The sequence below is a fragment of the Daphnia carinata genome, chromosome 6 (genome assembly GCF_022539665.2).
Source record: "Daphnia carinata strain CSIRO-1 chromosome 6, CSIRO_AGI_Dcar_HiC_V3, whole genome shotgun sequence".
NCBI classification, from domain to species: Eukaryota; Metazoa; Arthropoda; class Branchiopoda; order Diplostraca; family Daphniidae; genus Daphnia; species Daphnia carinata.
In genome coordinates, this window is record NC_081336.1 from 9,523,219 (window position 1) to 9,541,093 (window position 17,875).

The following is a 17,875-nucleotide window of genomic DNA, read 5'->3' on the forward strand; positions in this document are numbered from 1 at the left end:
TAAATTTCTCGAATTTAGTTGACTGAAAAAGAAGAAGAATTTCGACAACTTTGTGCTCGTGACTCTTTGTCTGATCTAAAAGGAAGAGCCAACGACTTCATTCGCCTTGGAATTGATGTGAATGCAAAGGACGGTATGGGGCGGAATGCGCTCCATTATTTGTGTGAATCAAAATCAAGCTCAAATTTAATTGGCGCCATTCAACTCTTAATCCAACTGGGAATCAATGTGAATGCAAAGGACAAATATGGACGGAATGCGCTCCATTATTTGTGTAAAACAAATTTAAGCCGAAATTTGATCAACGCCATTCAACTGTTAACCCAACTGGGAATTGATGTGAATGTAAAGGACGATGATGGAAGGAATGCGCTCCATTATTTGTGTGAATCAAATTCAAGCCCACATTTAATTGAAACCATTCAACTCTTAATCCAACTGGGAATTGATGAGAATGCAAAGGACAATGATGGAAAGAATGCGCTCCATTATTTGTGTGAATCAAATTCAAGCCCAAATTTAATTGACGCCATTCAACTCTTAATCCAACTGGGAATTGATGTGAATGCAAAGGACGATGATGGAAGGAATGGGCTCCATTATTTGTGTGAATCAAATTCAAGCCCAAATTTAATTGACACCATTCAACTCTTAATCCAACTGGGAATTGATGGGAATGCAAAGGACGATGATGGATGGAATGCGCTCCATTATTTGTGTGAATCAAATTCAAGCCCAAATTTAATTGACGCCATTCAACTCTTAATCCAACTGGGAATTGATGTGAAAGCTAAGAGTGATAATGGAATGGATGCGCTCCAATATTTGTGTCGATCAAATTTAAGCACAAATTTAATTGACGCCATTTTACTCTTAATCCAACTGGGAATTGACGTGAATGCAAAGGACGAAAAAGGGAGGAATGCGCTCCATCATTTGTGTAAAACAAATTCAAGCACAAATTTAATTGACGCCATTTTACTCTTAATCCAACTGGGAATTGACGTGAATGCAGAGGACAAATGGGGACAGAATGCACTCCATTATTTGTGTAAATCAAACTCAAGCCCAAATTTAATTGACGCCATTCAACTCTTAATCCAACTGGCAATTCGTGTCATATCCAATGGCCATGATGCAAGAACTTATTTACTCCGTAACCATGGGATTAGGAACAAGGACAAAATCCTAAAACTACTCGACGAAGCAGTTCTTGTTTAAATCATAACTCGTTTCTAGGCCATGCAATGCACTTTGACGACGAAGAACTAAAATATGGCGACTGTCGCATACACTGAATTATTCTTACTTTTACCCCTAGAAAACTCAAATTCCCCGCTTTCTTGGCTGTTAGGACTAAAGATGCACCGATTTCACTTTTAAAAATACAAAAATGTGCGCATCGCCGTAGAGTCTTGTCAATTTACAATTCATTTAGCCAAGTTGATTGCGACTCATTGGACATTTTAAAAATTCTACTTGGTCAAACGTCTTTAAAACGAAAGAAAATATCGAAGATAAAAACCAGCAGGCGATTCAATATCGGTTCAACAAGCCTCTTTTCTCTTTGGAAAAGAATTTCATTTCATTTCAAGCTTCTAGCAAAACTGTAATGGAACTGATACAGGAAAACAATCAGTGCAGTTAAGAGCCTGGGTAAACGTTGGAAAAATAATAATTAATAAAAAAAATCTCGAATGATGAAAAAAAAGGCGGTAAACGCGAAAAACAAAACAAAAAATGAGTCAAAAACAGCAAACCAGACGTGGGATTGGGTCCTGTTGTAAATCTATTGGTGTGAGAAAATTAAGCAAAGAGAGCAAAGCCATGATTATCCCTAGCTAATATGTAAAAGAGGAAACGATATAATATTCGAGCATATGCAGATGTGAAATACTAAAAATCAGCGTTTCGGTTGAACAAATTTTCGTCGTCAACTAAAGGACAAACAAGAAATCGTTGTAGGCCTATTTGAGAGAGCCAACTGGGAGCATAAACGATTAACAGTTCCGCTAGTCAAATTAAAAAAGAATATTCAACGTGAAAATAATACGAACGTCAAACTCGACCGTTAAATCTGTTCTTGCCAGCTTGTAGTAATGTTGCAACCACAACAGAAAAAGAACTAAACAAAACATCGAAAAATGCTATCTCAAGGATTGTTAGGTACAGACATGAAAGAACAATGACACAATAAAATGAATCACCATGGCCTCATCAGATCAGTCAAATCAAGATCAGGCCTCAGTCAGATTTGTCAAAATTTCAAGGTGTATAGTTCACATGAACAGTACAGCCATTTAATAATTCAAGTATTGAAATGATTTTTTTAAATCCCCATATTATAGACTGTCAATCTCTAACCATTTGTTTCGGCAAATTATCTGCTTATATACAGTCGAACTCAAGATTTTAAAAAGGGCAGACATCTACCGGGAAAACGCGAAAATAGCACTTTTCTTGGAGTGACCTTCAAAAGTTTGGGGAAACAAAAGGCGAAAAATTAATCAAATGAAGTCGGCAAGAAAGACTTCTTCAAACGATTCTGCAAAACCGTCTGATGATCGGGAAAACAGCTAAGCCTCCCCCATTTCTAACTAAAACGAAAAATGAATCAAATGAAATCGGCAACAAATTGAGACAGTTATTCAAACGATTTTGCCAAGCCATCATTAGATGGCTTGGCGAAGAAAATTAGATTGGGAAAACAGTTCATCTTTCCCCATTTCAAACTAAAACACAGGACGCTTGCAATGTGGGTCAGTTCGAGCAATGCCATGCCAACAATACCCACCCTAGCTCTATGACGTCATCGAAGAAGAAATGGCGCGAAAAATGGCGAAATGTGGCCAGAAAACAATAGACTGGAATGTAAGGCCGACCATGCATTGGCGAAAAAAAAAGGATTCTGTGCAGCTCTTAACTCATTTGAAGGATCTCTCATAAATCAATAGGAAAAAAAACGAAAACGGTTGCAATTTTGAAAATATCACAGCCAAACGACTTTTGGAGGGAGGGGTTGAAAATTTAGGCGCTTCTGAAATGTCGAAGTGCGCTGATACATGCAAAACGAAAGCAAAAGAAAACAAAAAACTGACCTGGAAATGGAGCAGGGAACTCTTCCGCTTTGAATTGCATTCATACGCAGCAAAGCCATCGATGAACTATCTTGCTTACAGTGCGCGATTGGGTAGTGGTTGCTGCATTCCCGTCGATGGCGCCAAATGATCCTCAATCAGCTGGCCGTCTTGCCATGGCCATTTTTCTTCTTTCTCTATAGTCAGTCCTGCACTTAAGGATGCACTACATGAATAAGCTCCAGTCTACAGATAGTTTAGCAGCAATGCATCCAGGTGGTCCACTGCCTCAATTTGCACTAGTTCCATCATCTGATTTGAACACTTAATTATTGCAGACAAATGTGGTTGAACCGTCTTACTCTCCACACAAAAGTGAGTGGAGTCGACACGTAACACGTCCTTTGTGGATGCCAGTTAAAATGGCAATGAGACTGATGTGTTGGTGAGCACAATTTGGCTCTTTTTTTTACCCCCACCCCAACTACCAGACAGCATTGCCAACTCACACTATGAACAAAACAAAACAGTTATTCTGAAAAAATGGCAATCGAAATATGAAATGTATCATTGAATTTCATATTGTGAATTGAATTTAAAAATTTGAGGTCAGATTTTGCAGCTGATGACTTTTGAAGATATCAACAACAAACAGCGTTGCATTGGCCACACCAATGTTACTTATCAGAGTTCTGTATTCAGAAGAATCGATTACTAGGAAATAGAGACTAAAAATAATGAATGCAAGAAGAAAACATAATTTCATTATGCTCCCTTTCCAGCACGAATTTTAATCCTAAAAAGAAATAGCGATGGCAAAAATATGGGTCGGAATTAAACAGAATGAGATTCACATAGGTGCAGTTGGTAGCATGGCCAGGTAATTGCTATCTGCAAGACTTTCTGTAGGAGACAGTGGCGGATGCCCTCCTCCCACGGTATTCGAATCCTTCTTGACAAACGCCGTGTGCGGGGGTGTGTTAATTTCTGTACTCGTGTTGACGTAATTCGTCAAACTCAGTTGTGGGTACAATTTAGGAGGATGACTACGTGGAGGAGAAACGGCCGTAGTCGCCTGACCCTCAGTACTCGTCATCTTCAAATAGTCAGGCATCGTGTCTGACGTCGAAGTCGGATCAATTTCCGTATTCATTTGCAGGTAATTGTTCGTTTCTTCAACGTCATCCGTACCGGCAAAACGTTGGCGGATGATCGGATCCACCATTTGGCCAATGATCCGCTCCAATTGGCTAAACGTTGCTCTTTCTTCTGGATTGTGCTTCCAGCAATCGGCCATGATGTTCCCAATTGCTTCAGGTGCTTGTTCCGGTGTCTCCATACGATCGCCACGTTGCAAGTAACGAATCAAATCCGCCAATTCGTTCACCTCTGCCCCATAAAAATGTTTACATTAACCCTTTAATGTTTAAGGTTTAAATGATTAAGAGTGAACGAATTGATACCTGGATAAGGTTGTTTACTGAGGGAAAACAATTCCCAGATGGTAACACCGAAGGACCAGACATCGGACTGGGAAGAAAAGACTCGATCGATCAACGATTCAATGGCCATCCACTTAACTGGAAGAGCCTCCTGTCCTTGTTTCTGGTAGTTGCAATTCTTATAAACTTGACGAGATAATCCGAAATCGGCTATTTTCACCACGTTGTCATCGGCCAGAAGAACATTACGAGCCGCTAAATCCCCATGCAACACCTTTTACAGATTATCACATAAATATTCTTATTTTATAAAATCCCCTTTTGTATATTTAACAATAAAAACCTTTCGTTTAGTCAGATAGTTCATTCCACAAGCGATTTGATACGACCATTCAATCAAATCGTGAGTGCATACGACAGGGCTGCGAGATGTTTCTTTTTTCGTGCTATTGGGTAACCAATAGCGAGCCTTAGAATCTGCATTATTATCACTAGAAGCTGGATCAGCTGAAGTCCCGTTGGGAATATTCTCGCCAGGTAATCCCAAGTCCATGTTGTGAATATTTTGGACCAATTGAGGGATGAACTGTGACCCTGCTTTCCTGCAATTATTTTTTGAATATCAAAGCAACGTTTCTATTTATCTTTTGTTGAGTGATTACCGTTGACAGTGAGGTGAGGGTTCATGTTCATGCAATTCGCTTACAAAATGGCGCCGATTGGTCATCAAAAAGTCTTGCAAATTGCCGTAGGCGCAAAATTCCACTATGACCATCAGCTCGCCTTTGATCAGATTTTTGGTACAGGCACCCAGGAGACTCACAACATTCATATGAAATCCCAGATGGATCAGGATTTTGAGCTCTGATGCCAGCGAAGTCAGCCCTGTATTGTCCAGTTGGGATTTGACCATTTTGACAGCCACGTTCGTATTGCCTGGACCCATGCCAACAGCTTTCGCTTGAACCACCCGACCGAATTGGCCAGCACCTAATTGCTTCCCTGTTTTCAGTAAACTACTTGTAGAATAATTGCCTTTTCACCTATTTTTAAATGGATTACCAAGGACGAGATGATTAGCAGGAAATTCGTATTTGTTGTCGTAAGGTAAAAGATCCAGTTGTTCTTCCAGTGGTGAATTAGGATTAATCCTTTCCAAATTGCCTTCGAGCAACTTTAAACGATTGTTGATCAATTCCTGATAGAGTTGCTGTTTCCAATCGAAATTAATTGATTAAAAAGCTACGAATAAAATGATAAACTATATATGTTTAACTACCTTTTGTTTGTACGAGGTTTTGATGAAAAAGACAACTGCGATGATGGCAGCAATAATGATGGCCACAACGATGGCGATTGCAGCGATGATTCCTCCGTGCAGGCCGTGCACTGTAACGTGAAAATACTTTTCTCTCGATCCTTTCCAATTGCTGAATCTGCATATGTACGTCGCGTCGGCACTGGCGTAATAAATGACGAGGACGCTGTTACGTCCATCCTCAGTTGTGTTTATGTCGTGATATTTGGTCCGCCCGTCATCAGAGATTTCTTCCAATGGTTTGTTTTCCTGCAAAGTCAAGGGATAAATGAAACTTTTGTTTCTTTGAGATTCAATGAATAAATCATACAATCCTCATGAACCATTGGACTTTAGGCTTAGGAAATGCGGCAGTGTCTCCACATTCGAGCGACGTTTCGTATCCCCGTTGAACGTCTTTTTGTTCGTCCTCCGGTGATTTTAAATTTGGTGCCTTTGAACCTAATGTACATTTACTTAATACATAAACCGACACAATATTGGATCTGTCACTAGTGCATACTCAACACATCGACCGTGGTATTGCTGACTGGAATGTTCAAATTGTTGGCGTCGTAGCATTGGTAAATGCCTGAAGCTTCCATCGGAATGTTGAGCCAAGAAAGTCGATGGACTTGGAACGTGCCTAAAGGTGGTGGATATTCCTGGTCACTGGTTTCGTTCTCGAATGGCGTCAAATAACCTATCCCCTCTATGTAAATGGAAAAATTGGGATGCGCGAGTAGTGTCATCTAGCGGTGAAAATAAACGAAACTTCAAATTTGGAGAGACAGGCCGAACCTGCGGGAAGGTGAGTAGCATTGATTTCCATCAATGAATGAATCGTTTGATTAGGTTTCAGTGTAGCAGGTAACCAACGCCAGGCTAGATCCATTGCGTCTTTGTTTTTACTCCGACATGTTAAAGTAACACGATCTCCTTCAACGATTGGAGTTGATGCGTCGGTATTCTTTAATACTTGTACCCCTGCGTATGTGAACAACTAACATTAATCCAAAGTTTTTCCTTTAGATTTGCTTAATATACCTTGAATCTTAATTTTGAATTTGGCAGATGTACTTTTCTTGTTTGAATGAGGCCATGTGGCCTCGCACTGATGTTGACCTTTCATCTCCCATGAATCGACGACTTTGATCCTGAATCCTTCAAAAGGATCATAGGTCCAATCACTGTTTGGATCATTAGGGTCGGATGAAGACGCAATCACCTATCGACAATGGTACGTTTTCGTAATTAAAAACAATAATTGATCTATTAAAAAAAAAACATATAAATTTGATTGGCTGTGGTTAGTTACTTTAATGTCGTCATCGAATTTCTTGAGGATGACGTTAACGGACGGATGGGTGGGACCACAGCCGACTTTGACATTCGTTTCGGAATAATGTCCAATTACTCGGAGATCTTTATTGGGTCCTACCGGTTGCAGAGCAGGTGGAAGGATCAGTTTTTCGGGATCTGCAAATAGAAAAGTAAATAACCATTCCTTTCGTTTTTAGCTATTTGTCAGACCTTCAACATAAACAAACTGACGATATCTAATATCATTATAATCGTCTTTATTATGGCAAGTGTAATAGCCCGTGTCCAAATAACTGGCGTCTTTGACAGTGAGAATAGATGTCGACGAGTAATCGTTGAATTCAACAGATTTGGACCACCGATATTTTGGTGGTATAACCTGTAAAATATTAATAGTTAATAACGACTAATCGAACAAGCATATGGTTAATGAACAATTAATTACCATTTCTCGCACATAATAGGAATCCTCATCTACCCTGTGGGGTCCAAGCCATTCAACTTGGCCAAACTCATCACCTTCGCAGGATAAATTGAATGCCGATCCGGCTCGGAAAATGTGTTGAATGGCAGATTCCGCAGCCGGGGATCGACGCATTCCATGGAATCCATCTGCAACATCATTCACAGCTGCAAAACACAAATTTTGGGGTATATTTTATTCTCCTTTATTTTCCTCGGATTTCACAGGAGAAAAGACTTACTCGAGACGGACAAAGTGGTGTTGCTCGTCGGATGTCTGGCGTTGTTGGCGTCTCGGCATTGATAAATACCAGTAGCCTCTGCTGGGACGCTCTTCCATCGGATGCGACTGACGACGTATGACATAGAACGTGTAGCGGAATCTTCAACGCTGGTGAAGATTTCAACAGCCCCTGCAAGAAAGAAAGCACACCAAGTGGACACATGCCAATGAATAAGTTTTTATAACACGACAAACCTGGAGGTAGGCGAGCATGCTGAAGATCAATGATTGCTCCATTGGCTATCCAACGCCACTGTATAAGTACAGGCAATCCAACTTTGTGCTCCGCGCGGCAAATGATCTCGAGAGGATTGCCCAGCGGAATTTGACGGGCTAATGGCCTCACGTAGACACCTGCTTTTTAAGATTGGGCCCAAGTTACATAAATAAAAATCAAACGAAAAATTTAAAGTAATATGATTTCACCAAGGAGTGGCCGGCAGATGCCCAACAAGATGATGAAATGCACTGAATGAAATTGAGGGAACATTTCTTTGACAGCTGATGGAAGGTCAGACTTCAGTTGCTTGACCTGATAAACTCACTGTCACTAAAATAGTTTGCAATAAAATGAGACATCAGAATGCTGAATGATTACTGCAGCATCAATTAACCGTTTAGCTAATCTGACTGACTTTTCAAAATAAAGGTCCCACCTAGAAAGTTCAGTTGATTCCTTTGAGATGTACTTTTCTGAAGCTGATCAACTGATCGTGGTTCACGATTAGATTGCATTTGGTAATGTTCGTCGACCACAAGTTGGTAAAATACGCGGCCGGAAGCATATGCAGTACCATTTCCGTTGTACATCGGTTTCCGTTTGATTCTACTTGTCTGAAAAAGTAACTACGACATCTGAATCATTACCAAAGTCTCAAAAATTAAGCATTTTCGTAACATGCAAGTTCACTCGAAAGAGCTGTTTTTGGTCAATCATTGGAAAAAGAATAAAGTAAAATAAATGTGCACTTAAAGCTTAAAGAATAGCGCGCTAAACGCAGCAGACGACAAACAGAATATTAAATCCCACTGTTTTGCGCGTAACATCACAAAAATACGCCATCTGGCGAATAATTTCACAACTAAAAATCCCACCATCTAACGGAACTTTTCATAACAATAAAAATAAAAGAAAGTGACTACTTACGAGACCAGAAAGCGATTTGGGTTTCGGCAAACAACAGGAAGACAACTTGTTGCTATGTGATTACCTAATCAAATGAATCGAAAATTCTGTCGTGATTTGTCATTTTTAAGCTGCACTGCCATATCATTAATATTATCTTCAACAAAAATACTGTTGAAGGACGCCAATATTCGTGAAGAAAATCGAATAGATTCACAACAGCCAAAGAGGGAAAAAAAAAAGGTTGGCCTAGACTTTCATTTCCGTATAGATGTGTGTCGTTTGTTGCACAAAAGGCTCAGCATGTAGTCCACCCTGGCAGTGAAAAACAAATCCGCCTGCAACATACATATGTTTTCAGGCTTGTTTTTCTTTTTTAAAAAAATTCAGCTATTCGTGGTGGCCAAAATGGAAGAGGAAATGGTAAATGATGTCATCTCTTTTTGGTGAAATCATCCCAGTCGTTTTTCTCTCATTTCTTTTTTGGCGTGTTGACCGACCTCTAGCAGACGAATTTTGATTTGAAAAATATGTTTCACTGGTCGTAAAAAAAAACAATGTCTGCGATGATTCCACTTTGTGCTGGCCGCTCTAAAGAATAAATTTAAAGTATTAGTCATTGTAATCTTTCCTATTTCTAGAAAATTAAAAATCATTTTACCAGCGCAATTAATTTCAGTTGTGTCACAATTATTAGGATCGTACATCCTTTTAAAAAGAATCGAACCAAATAAAAAAAAACCCAGTTTGAAACAAAATTGTTTTGATTAAGGAAACGATTGACGTTATGAATAAGGAAATGAAGTTCGATAAACGTAGCCCGAGGGCGTGCTTCATACCTTTTACGGTAAACGAGCAGTTGTAGAAGGAAAGAGAGAGCGACCGATATCTGTTCAAAAGGGAATGGCGTTAGAGAGAGAAAGAGAAACGAAATACCTTGTCGGAATATCTAGTGTTAATATGCACCTTCCAGCTCTAGAGAAGGACGTTTGTTTAAATAAAACCAACAACGTAGCCTTCAGCTGTTCTTACGCACACACCCACAGAGCATCATCTACGAATAGGATATAGTAATCATTTAAAAAAAAAATGAATAAATATTTACCATATTCTTTTTTATCGATGTCCTTATAACTGGTTTTCGGCTGCATTTATAAATAAATGAAGGAACACGAATGACCTTGCCAAAAAAAAAAAATCCCTTTTCGTGATGTCAATAAATACGCATTTAATAGCGATCATTGAATAAGGAAGTAAGAGCCATCGATTGAAGCATTGAGCACGCCTTCTTTTACATGGCTAAAAGTAAAACGTGTTTTCGTTCACAGCAAATTCCTCTTTTCGGAATATTTCGTGCTTGTGTGTGTGTGTGTCCCGGGCTTTCTTTAGCTGTACACAGCTGGATGATGCTGCTGGGCGCTACTATCTTTGGCACTGGCTCATTTCTTTTCGAGGCTGCGACGATATAGGAAGAGAGCCAGCCATTTATTCCCGCAATAGCTTTTCTCGCTGCTGCACAAACAGTCTTGCTTTCACTCCTGTCCGGCAAGCCCCTTTTGTTTCTTCGTGTGTGTGTGTTTCTCTCATTTCACTCCGTGTGTTTTCAATTGATGTCGCATTCACGCGCAAAGTGACGTTTCTACTTCGACAAAGTTTGTTTTCGAGTTTGTCCTAGTTGTTCCCGGCAAGAAGAGGCCTCTTTTATTCTGTAATAGGCAACAAGTCATTAAAAAGAAAAGCATTTGATGCACCTTAGGGCGAATTGGTGCGGCTCAAAAAAGGGATTTAGCGACACGTTTGGCCATGTCTTGTTCGTATTCAGCTGGATCGGCTTCGAGTAGCAGCGATGGCCAGCAATTGGGAGCGCGACCTAAAATTGGACGTCAACACGTTCAACAGCAAATGAAACCGGTCAGTCGTTCGTCAGCCGGACAACAGAGGACCACCACCACGGCCGCCGATTCCAAACAGAATAAGGAATGGAATTCAAACTGGAATTCCATTCTTTCGGCTCAGGTCAGTTGATGCGCAATTTCTTTGCTGCTAGTGCCTCTCGTATCTTTTCAATCTTATCCATTTCAATCAACAAAAAAAGGGAAGGGAAAAAACTCGTTCCATCCAGTTGTAGAAACTCCAAAAAATCACTTCATGATAAATGGTCGACATCTTCATTCCAAATCTCTTAAGTTATTTCACCTAGAGATAAGAAACACAAAAAATATGTTAATTAAATTGGACACGTTGCCAAGCCTAAGCCTAAGGCTGAAAATAAAAGATGCGTTTGCCAATAAAATGGAGGAGAAAAAATGGAGGGAGGCTGACCCGATGTGAATTCTGTTATTTTGCAGGTAAATGAAAAGAGGCCAATCGATGCAAGTGATCATCAGCACGAGAAGGTGCGAATTAAGAACATCAATGGGCAGCCTCCCTCAGCAAACGCACAGTCCAATGGATGGCCGTCGGTGAGTCGAGGTTTCTCCGATCCCAGTTTGGCCGTCGTCCAACAACCGGTCCCGACAGCCACTTGTCGGCAAAAGTCGCCTGAATTATTTCATTCGCATCACTATCACGCGCGACGTCAACGCGATCGCCAGCAAACCAACAGCCGGTCCAATAGCGCCGCAGATCTCTCCGTCCAGTCCAGCATCAATCTCAGCCCGCCATCCAGCAACGCCTCCTCACTCAACAACATCAGTAAAGTAAGTCACATTAACCTTTAACTTAAAAATAATAAAATTAGGAATTATTTGATATTTTTTAATGCAATAGGTCAGTGGGTCAATATTTTGCATTTTTAGCAAAAGTTGCAGTTTTTCATTTAGGAGAGAAAATTCACAAAGTGGTCCGTTCAGTTTTCACTCCGTTTTCCTTTTTATCGGTTGAAAACAAAAACACAAACCTTAAACAGTCACAAATTCGTACATGGGTGTTCCACATTTGCAAAACAAAAACAAAAAAAAAAACCTTTCCACGTCCATTAAACGTTCTATTAAAGCAAAACTGGTCGACTTTCGATAAACGGCTGGTGGTCTGAAAATAGAACTTCAGCTGGACTTGCATCATACAAGCCATTAAACAATGCGCTCGTCTTTATAATAATAGATCAAATTCTTTAATTATATTACCTTGTTTTCTTTGCAGGATTCGAGCAGTGGAGGTGGAGGCATTTCGAGCATTTGGGCTCGTTGGTTCCGACGCAATAACAACCGAACGTCATCATCCATTCGTCCGTTCTCATCGTCCTACGGTGGCGGCGCTGGAAGTCGTTCGCACAGCGTCGAAAATAGTCCGGTCGTCAGTCGGCGACATCGTCCCATGACGGGCTCCAGCGGCCAATTGGCCGCCAACAGCGACAACAGCGATTCGCTCAGCACAAACAGTTTCTCCTTCATCCGCCCGACGGGCAGTCAGAAGAACATCGATCCAGCGTTGACTCTAAGAAGGAAATACGGATTAATGGCGTGCAGCAATGAATCGACGGACAAGATGGGCACAACAACAACAACCAACCACAACAACAACATCGAAGGGGACGCAATCAGGGCCATGCGGACGCGATGGGAATCGCAGATGAGACACATGGACGTGCGGAATGAAGCGGATGAGAAATGCGTCAGGCCGTCGCATCCGCCAGTCAATTCGACGATGAGGAAAAAGAGGCCGGCACCTCAACCGCCTTCGGCTCATCGAAGATCGACGTCCTCTCGTCATTCCACCGGAAGCATCCACACCACCTCCGCTGGATTCATTCACGTCCCGGGTAAAAGGAAAGCCCCTTCTCCTCCGGATCATCAGCCTACGCCTGTACAGTTCAACATCGTCGTCCCTCCACCTACTCCTCCGGCCAACGGCAATTTACCGGATCTGATGGACTCGTCCGGTCCTCCTCCGAACGCAGCGTCACCTACGGGAGAAGCCAAATGGAACAACGACCTCAATTGCAATTTGCTGTTGGACGAGATGAACAAAGTGAAAGTGTTTCGATACCATCAGAACAAGATCAACAACGGAGAGCAAGAGAACAAGGCCGACTGTCCGCACAACGACATTTTGAAATTGGAGGGCGGAGTTTTGCGTCCGCTCGAACCATCAGGAAACAAGACAAACGAGCCAACAACATCCGCATCGACCATCGATTCCAATCACCGGGGTATGATGACCCTCCCTTTAAAGCCTTGGTACAAACGAGGCCGGAATGGCAGCAGCAGCAGCCAATTACATCATCATCCTTCATCGGCCAACGCATCGTCACGATCTAAATGGAAAGATGCAGCTCTATTACATCCGCCAGTTGCAGATGAATGCAGCAGCAACAGTTGGGCTATGGGCTTGTTAGCCAATCATCATCCACCACCTTCGGACTCGACGTTGCTAAACACGATGCGATCGAATTATTCATCGACCGTGAGTCCGGGTGGATCGACGCGAAGTGAAGGATCTTCCTCGCTGTGCAGCGACGGGAGCAAAGGCAAACAACAACGCAAATCGTTGCTAGTCAACATCAGCCAGCTGGACCGCGAAGCGACGGAAATCATCCAGCGTGAGCGGGCCAGAGAGTCTCAACGCAAGCGCATGGCAGACGAGAAATTCTATTGTCATCACGGCGAGGAGGCGACGGCCCATTTGGCAAGCGTTCCAGACATAGCTGAAGAGCCGGCCGCGAGTCGTCCGGCCGAAGAAAAGGGAACGAGGCAGTTGATTAACATGTTCAACTCTTTGACTGACGCGACGTCTATCAATAGCCAACAGAAGCAGACGACGTCGGCCGAGTCCAACCTCAGACTTCGCACTGCATTTGTGCAGCCGCAGCAGCAGCAACAAGCCAATGCTAATAATAAAACGACGTCAGATAACAACACGAGCGTCGTTTTTCGCCCCGTGCCAGAAGTGGCCGACCAGCAAAGTTCCAGCTTGTTGGCGTCTACCAAGGCCGTCGACTCGAATGCCAACACAATCACACGATTGCGAGTGAATAGGGAGACCGTGGCAGCCCCCGCATCGCCGCCAATGAGCAATCACAAGGAGCCGGCCACATCACAACAAGCCATTTTCAATCCGAAATTGGAAGTGGTTGGCTCACAGGAACACAAGGGAGGTGCACGGCCTAAGAATCCAGTTGTTTTACCCGCAGCGTCGCCACTAGTCAACGGACATTCGAAAATGTCAGGATGGGAGTGTCAAATCTGCACTTTGCTCAATAGCGAGGCACGCCTTTGGTGCGAGGCGTGTACCGCTTTGAAACCAAGGCAATTCAACAGTAGGTCATCCAACGGGCCATCTCCGGTCGTCAAGGAAACGACCAACATCAGCAAAACACAAGAAGTCCCGTCTGCTGTTGTTACAGTCACGACAGCTCCCAACAGTCCAGAAGCTTTACGACAAGCCCGATTGGCTTTCTTCCTCAATGGCCAGCAAAATAAGCAGCTGGAAATCAAAGAAGAGGGTGACGATCAGTCGGGCGATAAAAACAATAATAAAACAACGAATAACAAACGACGCAGTCAATGTGGCGGCATCAAAGTGTCATCCAGTTGTCAGACTCAACCTCTTCCTTTGCCCAGCAAAGTCGTCCAACGACCCGTTTCAATGTCAGATGACTCGCCCGTAGTTGATAAACTTAGCGATAATCGTAATAACATCATCCCGGCGAAGCAAGACCCATTAGATAATAAGAATCATGTCAAACCACGTGTACCTGCTGTTGTTCTGAAGGATGTGACACCAACCAATTTTGCACTTCTTTCTCCTTCTCGTACACAGTTGAGCCAATATCTTCAGCAACAACAGGCCACTAAGAGCCAATCATCAGCCAACAGTGACCAGCAATCTAGCAAGGACATCCAGAAGAGTAAAGGTCATCCCATTTCAACATCTTTTTTCTTTTGAATATCTAAAATAAAAACAATTTGAATGAATGAATTTTTGTTTTTCCAAAAGTAGATGAGTCACCAACCGTTGAAGATGTGAGCGATGAGAAACGTGTTGAGGTCATGTTGTGGCGTTTAGAAGAATCCATCGCTGCCGGCCAGTTTGATAAAGCGGCTGTTTTAGCCAAAGAATTGGCGGCCATCAAAAGGGCACCAACTTCTCAATCACCATCCATCAAACGGAGGACTACGGAACATGATGTTACTCCGCCCACACCTCCTCCTTCTATTAATAAACCAGTGGCCGCTCCGAGATCCGTCCCTCCCGCCGTTGCTGCTGTCGTCGTTGCACAAAAACAATCCGATCCCATCGTTCCAGCTGCATCGAATGTCAACGAAGCGACAGCAGCGCCTCTGCCGGCAAAGCGATTGTCCCAGTTGTCGTCACCTTTACCTCTGCCGAGGAAAACAATCAAGGAAGAAACGCAAGACAAACAAGAAGAAACGTTAAAGAAAGAACAAGTTACTGTTGATGTCAATGTTAAAAGGGAAGCGGAGATGCAAACAGCAAAGGAAATAACAAACCCAGAGGTGACGATCCGAACGAAAAAGAAGAGCAATAAAATCAGTTCGGGTCAGCAGACGACGTTGACCTTTCAGAAGAAGCCATCTATCGGCGTGGAGGAGAACAGCAGACGAACGCAGAGTTGCGTCGTTGACGACACATTCAAGTACAGTAGCGATCCTTGTGCACGACCTTTTGCATCTGCATTGACCCAATCATCATTAATTATCTAAAATTGACATACAACTGGACTTGACCTCAATCTCCATTGGTTTACTGTTTCTCTTCCTTCCTGGGTTCGGTGCAGCGTAGAAGTCTTCATCGAGGATCGCTCCACGCATAGTGGACCGTTCAAATATCCCGTTCGTCCAGCCACGACTCTGCTGCAACTCAAGGAGCAGATGGCCAACATCCACGGCATCGCACTGCCATCCCAGCGATGGATTTTTGGCCGTCGTTTGGCTGACAAGGAACAAATGACGCTCAAAGAGTACGACGTTTGCCCGTCCAATTCTTCCCTCTTCCTCTACGTCCTTCCTGACCTTCAAACGCCTCCTCCCAAAAAATCTTCACAAGACGAGCCACCTTCAAAACCTCAGCTTGACCTTGTCCCACCTGACGGACAACACCAAAATGCCAAAAAATATTACAATTACCAAGAAGATCGTTACAGCACTTGCGACGAGGATAGTGACGATGAGTTGGCAGCTGGGCCAACTACACTTGTTAATAACCACGTCGCCCAGTCATTACCTGATCATCCCTTGAAACCTGAAACTAACAAAACTGAACCTCATCTAACAGCCACGACGATCAACGATGAGCATCTGCTGCAATCAGGTTAGTAATGTGGCCATTTAATGCGAAATCGGCTGACCAATTAGAATTTTGTGTTAGAAGGAGCAATGGCTGTGCTCGATTCAGCAGACGCTGGATGGACATGTCCAGGTTGCGCTTTGGTGAATCCAACGACGCGATCTGGTTGCAAAGCTTGCGCCTACAAACGCCCAATGGATCAATCAGAGACGAATGATGACATTAAAGAAACTCGAGTCGATTACAAGAAATTGGTCGATTTGCAGGACCAAAGTGACGTCGTAACTAACGCAGAGAGTTTCGATTGTCCCGTTTGTTTGATGACGGTCCCTGCAGGAGTGGGCGTCACCCTCAGGGAATGTCTCCACAATTTCTGCAGGTATTTTTTAATTTTTTAAAATACGAATTGATTCAAACGAATTAAAATATATGTACTGTGTTTTAGGGATTGTTTGGCTCACGTGATTGAATTCAGTGACGAAGCCACCATCACTTGTCCGTATCGCGATGATAATTACGCCTGCGACGCCATTCTTCAAGAGCTTGAAATTAAAAATGTAAATTAATTTTTAAAAATTTGCAATTTAATTGTTTGTTAATGAATGGATGATTCCCAAAGTTGGTGGGGCCGAAAGTGTATGAAAAACATTTGGAGCGCTCGATGCGTCTGGCGGAAAAGGCGATGAAGAACACGTTCCACTGCCAGACGGCCGACTGCCCCGGATGGGCCGTTATCGAGGAGGACAATGTCAACGTTTTCCGCTGTCCCGTTTGTCGACGCACCAATTGTCTCACCTGCCAGGCAATTCACGACGGAGCCAATTGCAAAGAGTTCCAGGATCGAGTCAACGACGCCGCAGAGACGGACGAGGACGCCAAACGGACCAAAGAAATGATAGACGTAGGTCTAATTAATTAGAAATCGTAGAATTACTGAATATATAATGTTACATTTGATGATGCAGGCGTTGGTGGCTAGCGGAGAGGCTCTTTCCTGCCCCCATTGTCAAGTTGTTTTGATGAAACGTTGGGGTTGTGACTGGGTCAGATGTTCCGTTTGTCGCACGGAAATTTGTTGGGTCACCAAACAAAACCGTTGGGGTCCCAAGGTAATCTGCATGATAATTTTTTGTAGTTTAAAGTCCTCATAATAGAATTGTATGGATGCAGGGTAAAGGAGATACCAGTGGAGGCTGTCGGTGTGGAGTTGATGGAGTTAAATGTCATCCTTTATGTAATTACTGTCATTAGTTCTGACAGGGAACTAAGACGAAGAGTTGTAGTGTAATCAAATGAACACGACTGCTGTGATTTATATTGTTTAACTTGGATTTGTTTTGAGTTACATATGTTTTGGTGCCGATGCCTATCGCCGTATTCAGTTGTGCTGCCTGCAAACCCTGAACTGTAAAAATTTTGTTGTTGATTAAGAGTTCCTACCGGATGAGATATACAGTCTTATATACAATTGATATTTTTGAGTTGACCATTCATTCAATTACGGCACTGCAGCTTACACTGAACATTTCAGTAACACAACCCATTTCTAGAATGAAATACCAAATAGCTAAATCCCACAAATGCATTTACGAATTAATAAGGAAAAACAAACCCAAT

At 42.6% G+C, this 17,875-nt stretch overlaps 3 protein-coding genes and 1 long non-coding RNA gene across 6 annotated transcripts in view; 2 read left to right on the plus strand and 2 right to left on the minus strand.

Moving 5' to 3' along the window:
* LOC130694044 (uncharacterized) overlaps nucleotides 1–1,363 on the plus strand; it is a 73,745-nt gene extending 72,382 nt beyond the window's left edge. The window contains 1 exon segment of the mRNA XM_059495527.1: nucleotides 19–1,363. Coding sequence (XP_059351510.1) covers nucleotides 19–1,221 — 1,203 coding nt within the window. The 3' untranslated portion in view covers nucleotides 1,222–1,363.
* Nucleotides 1–8,465, minus strand: part of LOC130694048 (vascular endothelial growth factor receptor 1-like) — an 81,301-nt gene extending 72,836 nt beyond the window's left edge. Inside the window, exons 1-16 of the mRNA XM_057517192.2 lie at nucleotides 8,311–8,465; nucleotides 8,080–8,238; nucleotides 7,844–8,014; nucleotides 7,585–7,769; nucleotides 7,350–7,518; nucleotides 7,135–7,295; nucleotides 6,864–7,044; nucleotides 6,618–6,803; nucleotides 6,340–6,528; nucleotides 6,148–6,278; nucleotides 5,799–6,086; nucleotides 5,582–5,729; nucleotides 5,182–5,521; nucleotides 4,863–5,121; nucleotides 4,541–4,793; nucleotides 3,918–4,466 (exon numbers count right to left, since the gene is read on the minus strand). Coding sequence (XP_057373175.1) covers nucleotides 3,928–4,466; nucleotides 4,541–4,793; nucleotides 4,863–5,121; nucleotides 5,182–5,521; nucleotides 5,582–5,729; nucleotides 5,799–6,086; nucleotides 6,148–6,278; nucleotides 6,340–6,528; nucleotides 6,618–6,803; nucleotides 6,864–7,044; nucleotides 7,135–7,295; nucleotides 7,350–7,518; nucleotides 7,585–7,769; nucleotides 7,844–8,014; nucleotides 8,080–8,238; nucleotides 8,311–8,374 — 3,423 coding nt within the window. The 5' untranslated portion in view covers nucleotides 8,375–8,465 and the 3' untranslated portion in view covers nucleotides 3,918–3,927. The remainder of the gene's footprint in view (nucleotides 1–3,917; nucleotides 4,467–4,540; nucleotides 4,794–4,862; nucleotides 5,122–5,181; nucleotides 5,522–5,581; nucleotides 5,730–5,798; nucleotides 6,087–6,147; nucleotides 6,279–6,339; nucleotides 6,529–6,617; nucleotides 6,804–6,863; nucleotides 7,045–7,134; nucleotides 7,296–7,349; nucleotides 7,519–7,584; nucleotides 7,770–7,843; nucleotides 8,015–8,079; nucleotides 8,239–8,310) is intronic.
* A 775-nt stretch (nucleotides 8,466–9,240) lies between these two features.
* Nucleotides 9,241–10,172, minus strand: LOC132088064 (uncharacterized). The gene is made up of 2 exons (XR_009421219.1): nucleotides 9,672–10,172; nucleotides 9,241–9,601 (listed from the first exon to the last, which is right to left on the minus strand). It is a non-coding gene; the product is annotated as an uncharacterized LOC132088064 (long non-coding RNA).
* A 356-nt stretch (nucleotides 10,173–10,528) lies between these two features.
* On the plus strand, nucleotides 10,529–17,730 carry LOC130694045 (uncharacterized). 3 transcript variants are annotated; one of them, XM_057517187.2, is made up of 10 exons: nucleotides 10,529–11,026; nucleotides 11,359–11,709; nucleotides 12,152–14,864; nucleotides 14,948–15,608; nucleotides 15,750–16,282; nucleotides 16,340–16,637; nucleotides 16,704–16,815; nucleotides 16,878–17,159; nucleotides 17,224–17,367; nucleotides 17,429–17,730. In XM_057517187.2, the coding sequence occupies exons 1-10, from the start codon at nucleotides 10,814–10,816 to the stop codon at nucleotides 17,507–17,509; spliced, it is 5,388 nt and encodes a 1,795-aa protein (XP_057373170.1). In that variant the 5' UTR covers nucleotides 10,529–10,813; the 3' UTR covers nucleotides 17,510–17,730. The 3 variants fall into 3 exon arrangements, with proteins under 3 accessions (XP_057373170.1, XP_057373171.1, XP_057373172.1); XM_057517188.2 differs by having other exon boundaries at nucleotides 14,951–15,608; XM_057517189.2 differs by having other exon boundaries at nucleotides 12,152–14,858; nucleotides 14,951–15,608.
* The last annotated feature ends 145 nt before the right edge of the window (nucleotides 17,731–17,875 follow it).

Bases quoted from the DNA above. Each gene is read 5' to 3' on its own strand.
- LOC130694045 (XM_057517187.2), top strand. From the start codon at position 10,814: ATGTCTTGTTCGTATTCAGCTGGATCGGCTTCGAGTAGCAGCGATGGC. The intron at 14,865-14,947 runs GTCATCCCATTT...TTTTTCCAAAAG, and splicing joins GGACATCCAGAAGAGTAAAG to TAGATGAGTCACCAACCGTT. The intron at 16,283-16,339 runs GTTAGTAATGTG...ATTTTGTGTTAG, and splicing joins TGAGCATCTGCTGCAATCAG to AAGGAGCAATGGCTGTGCTC.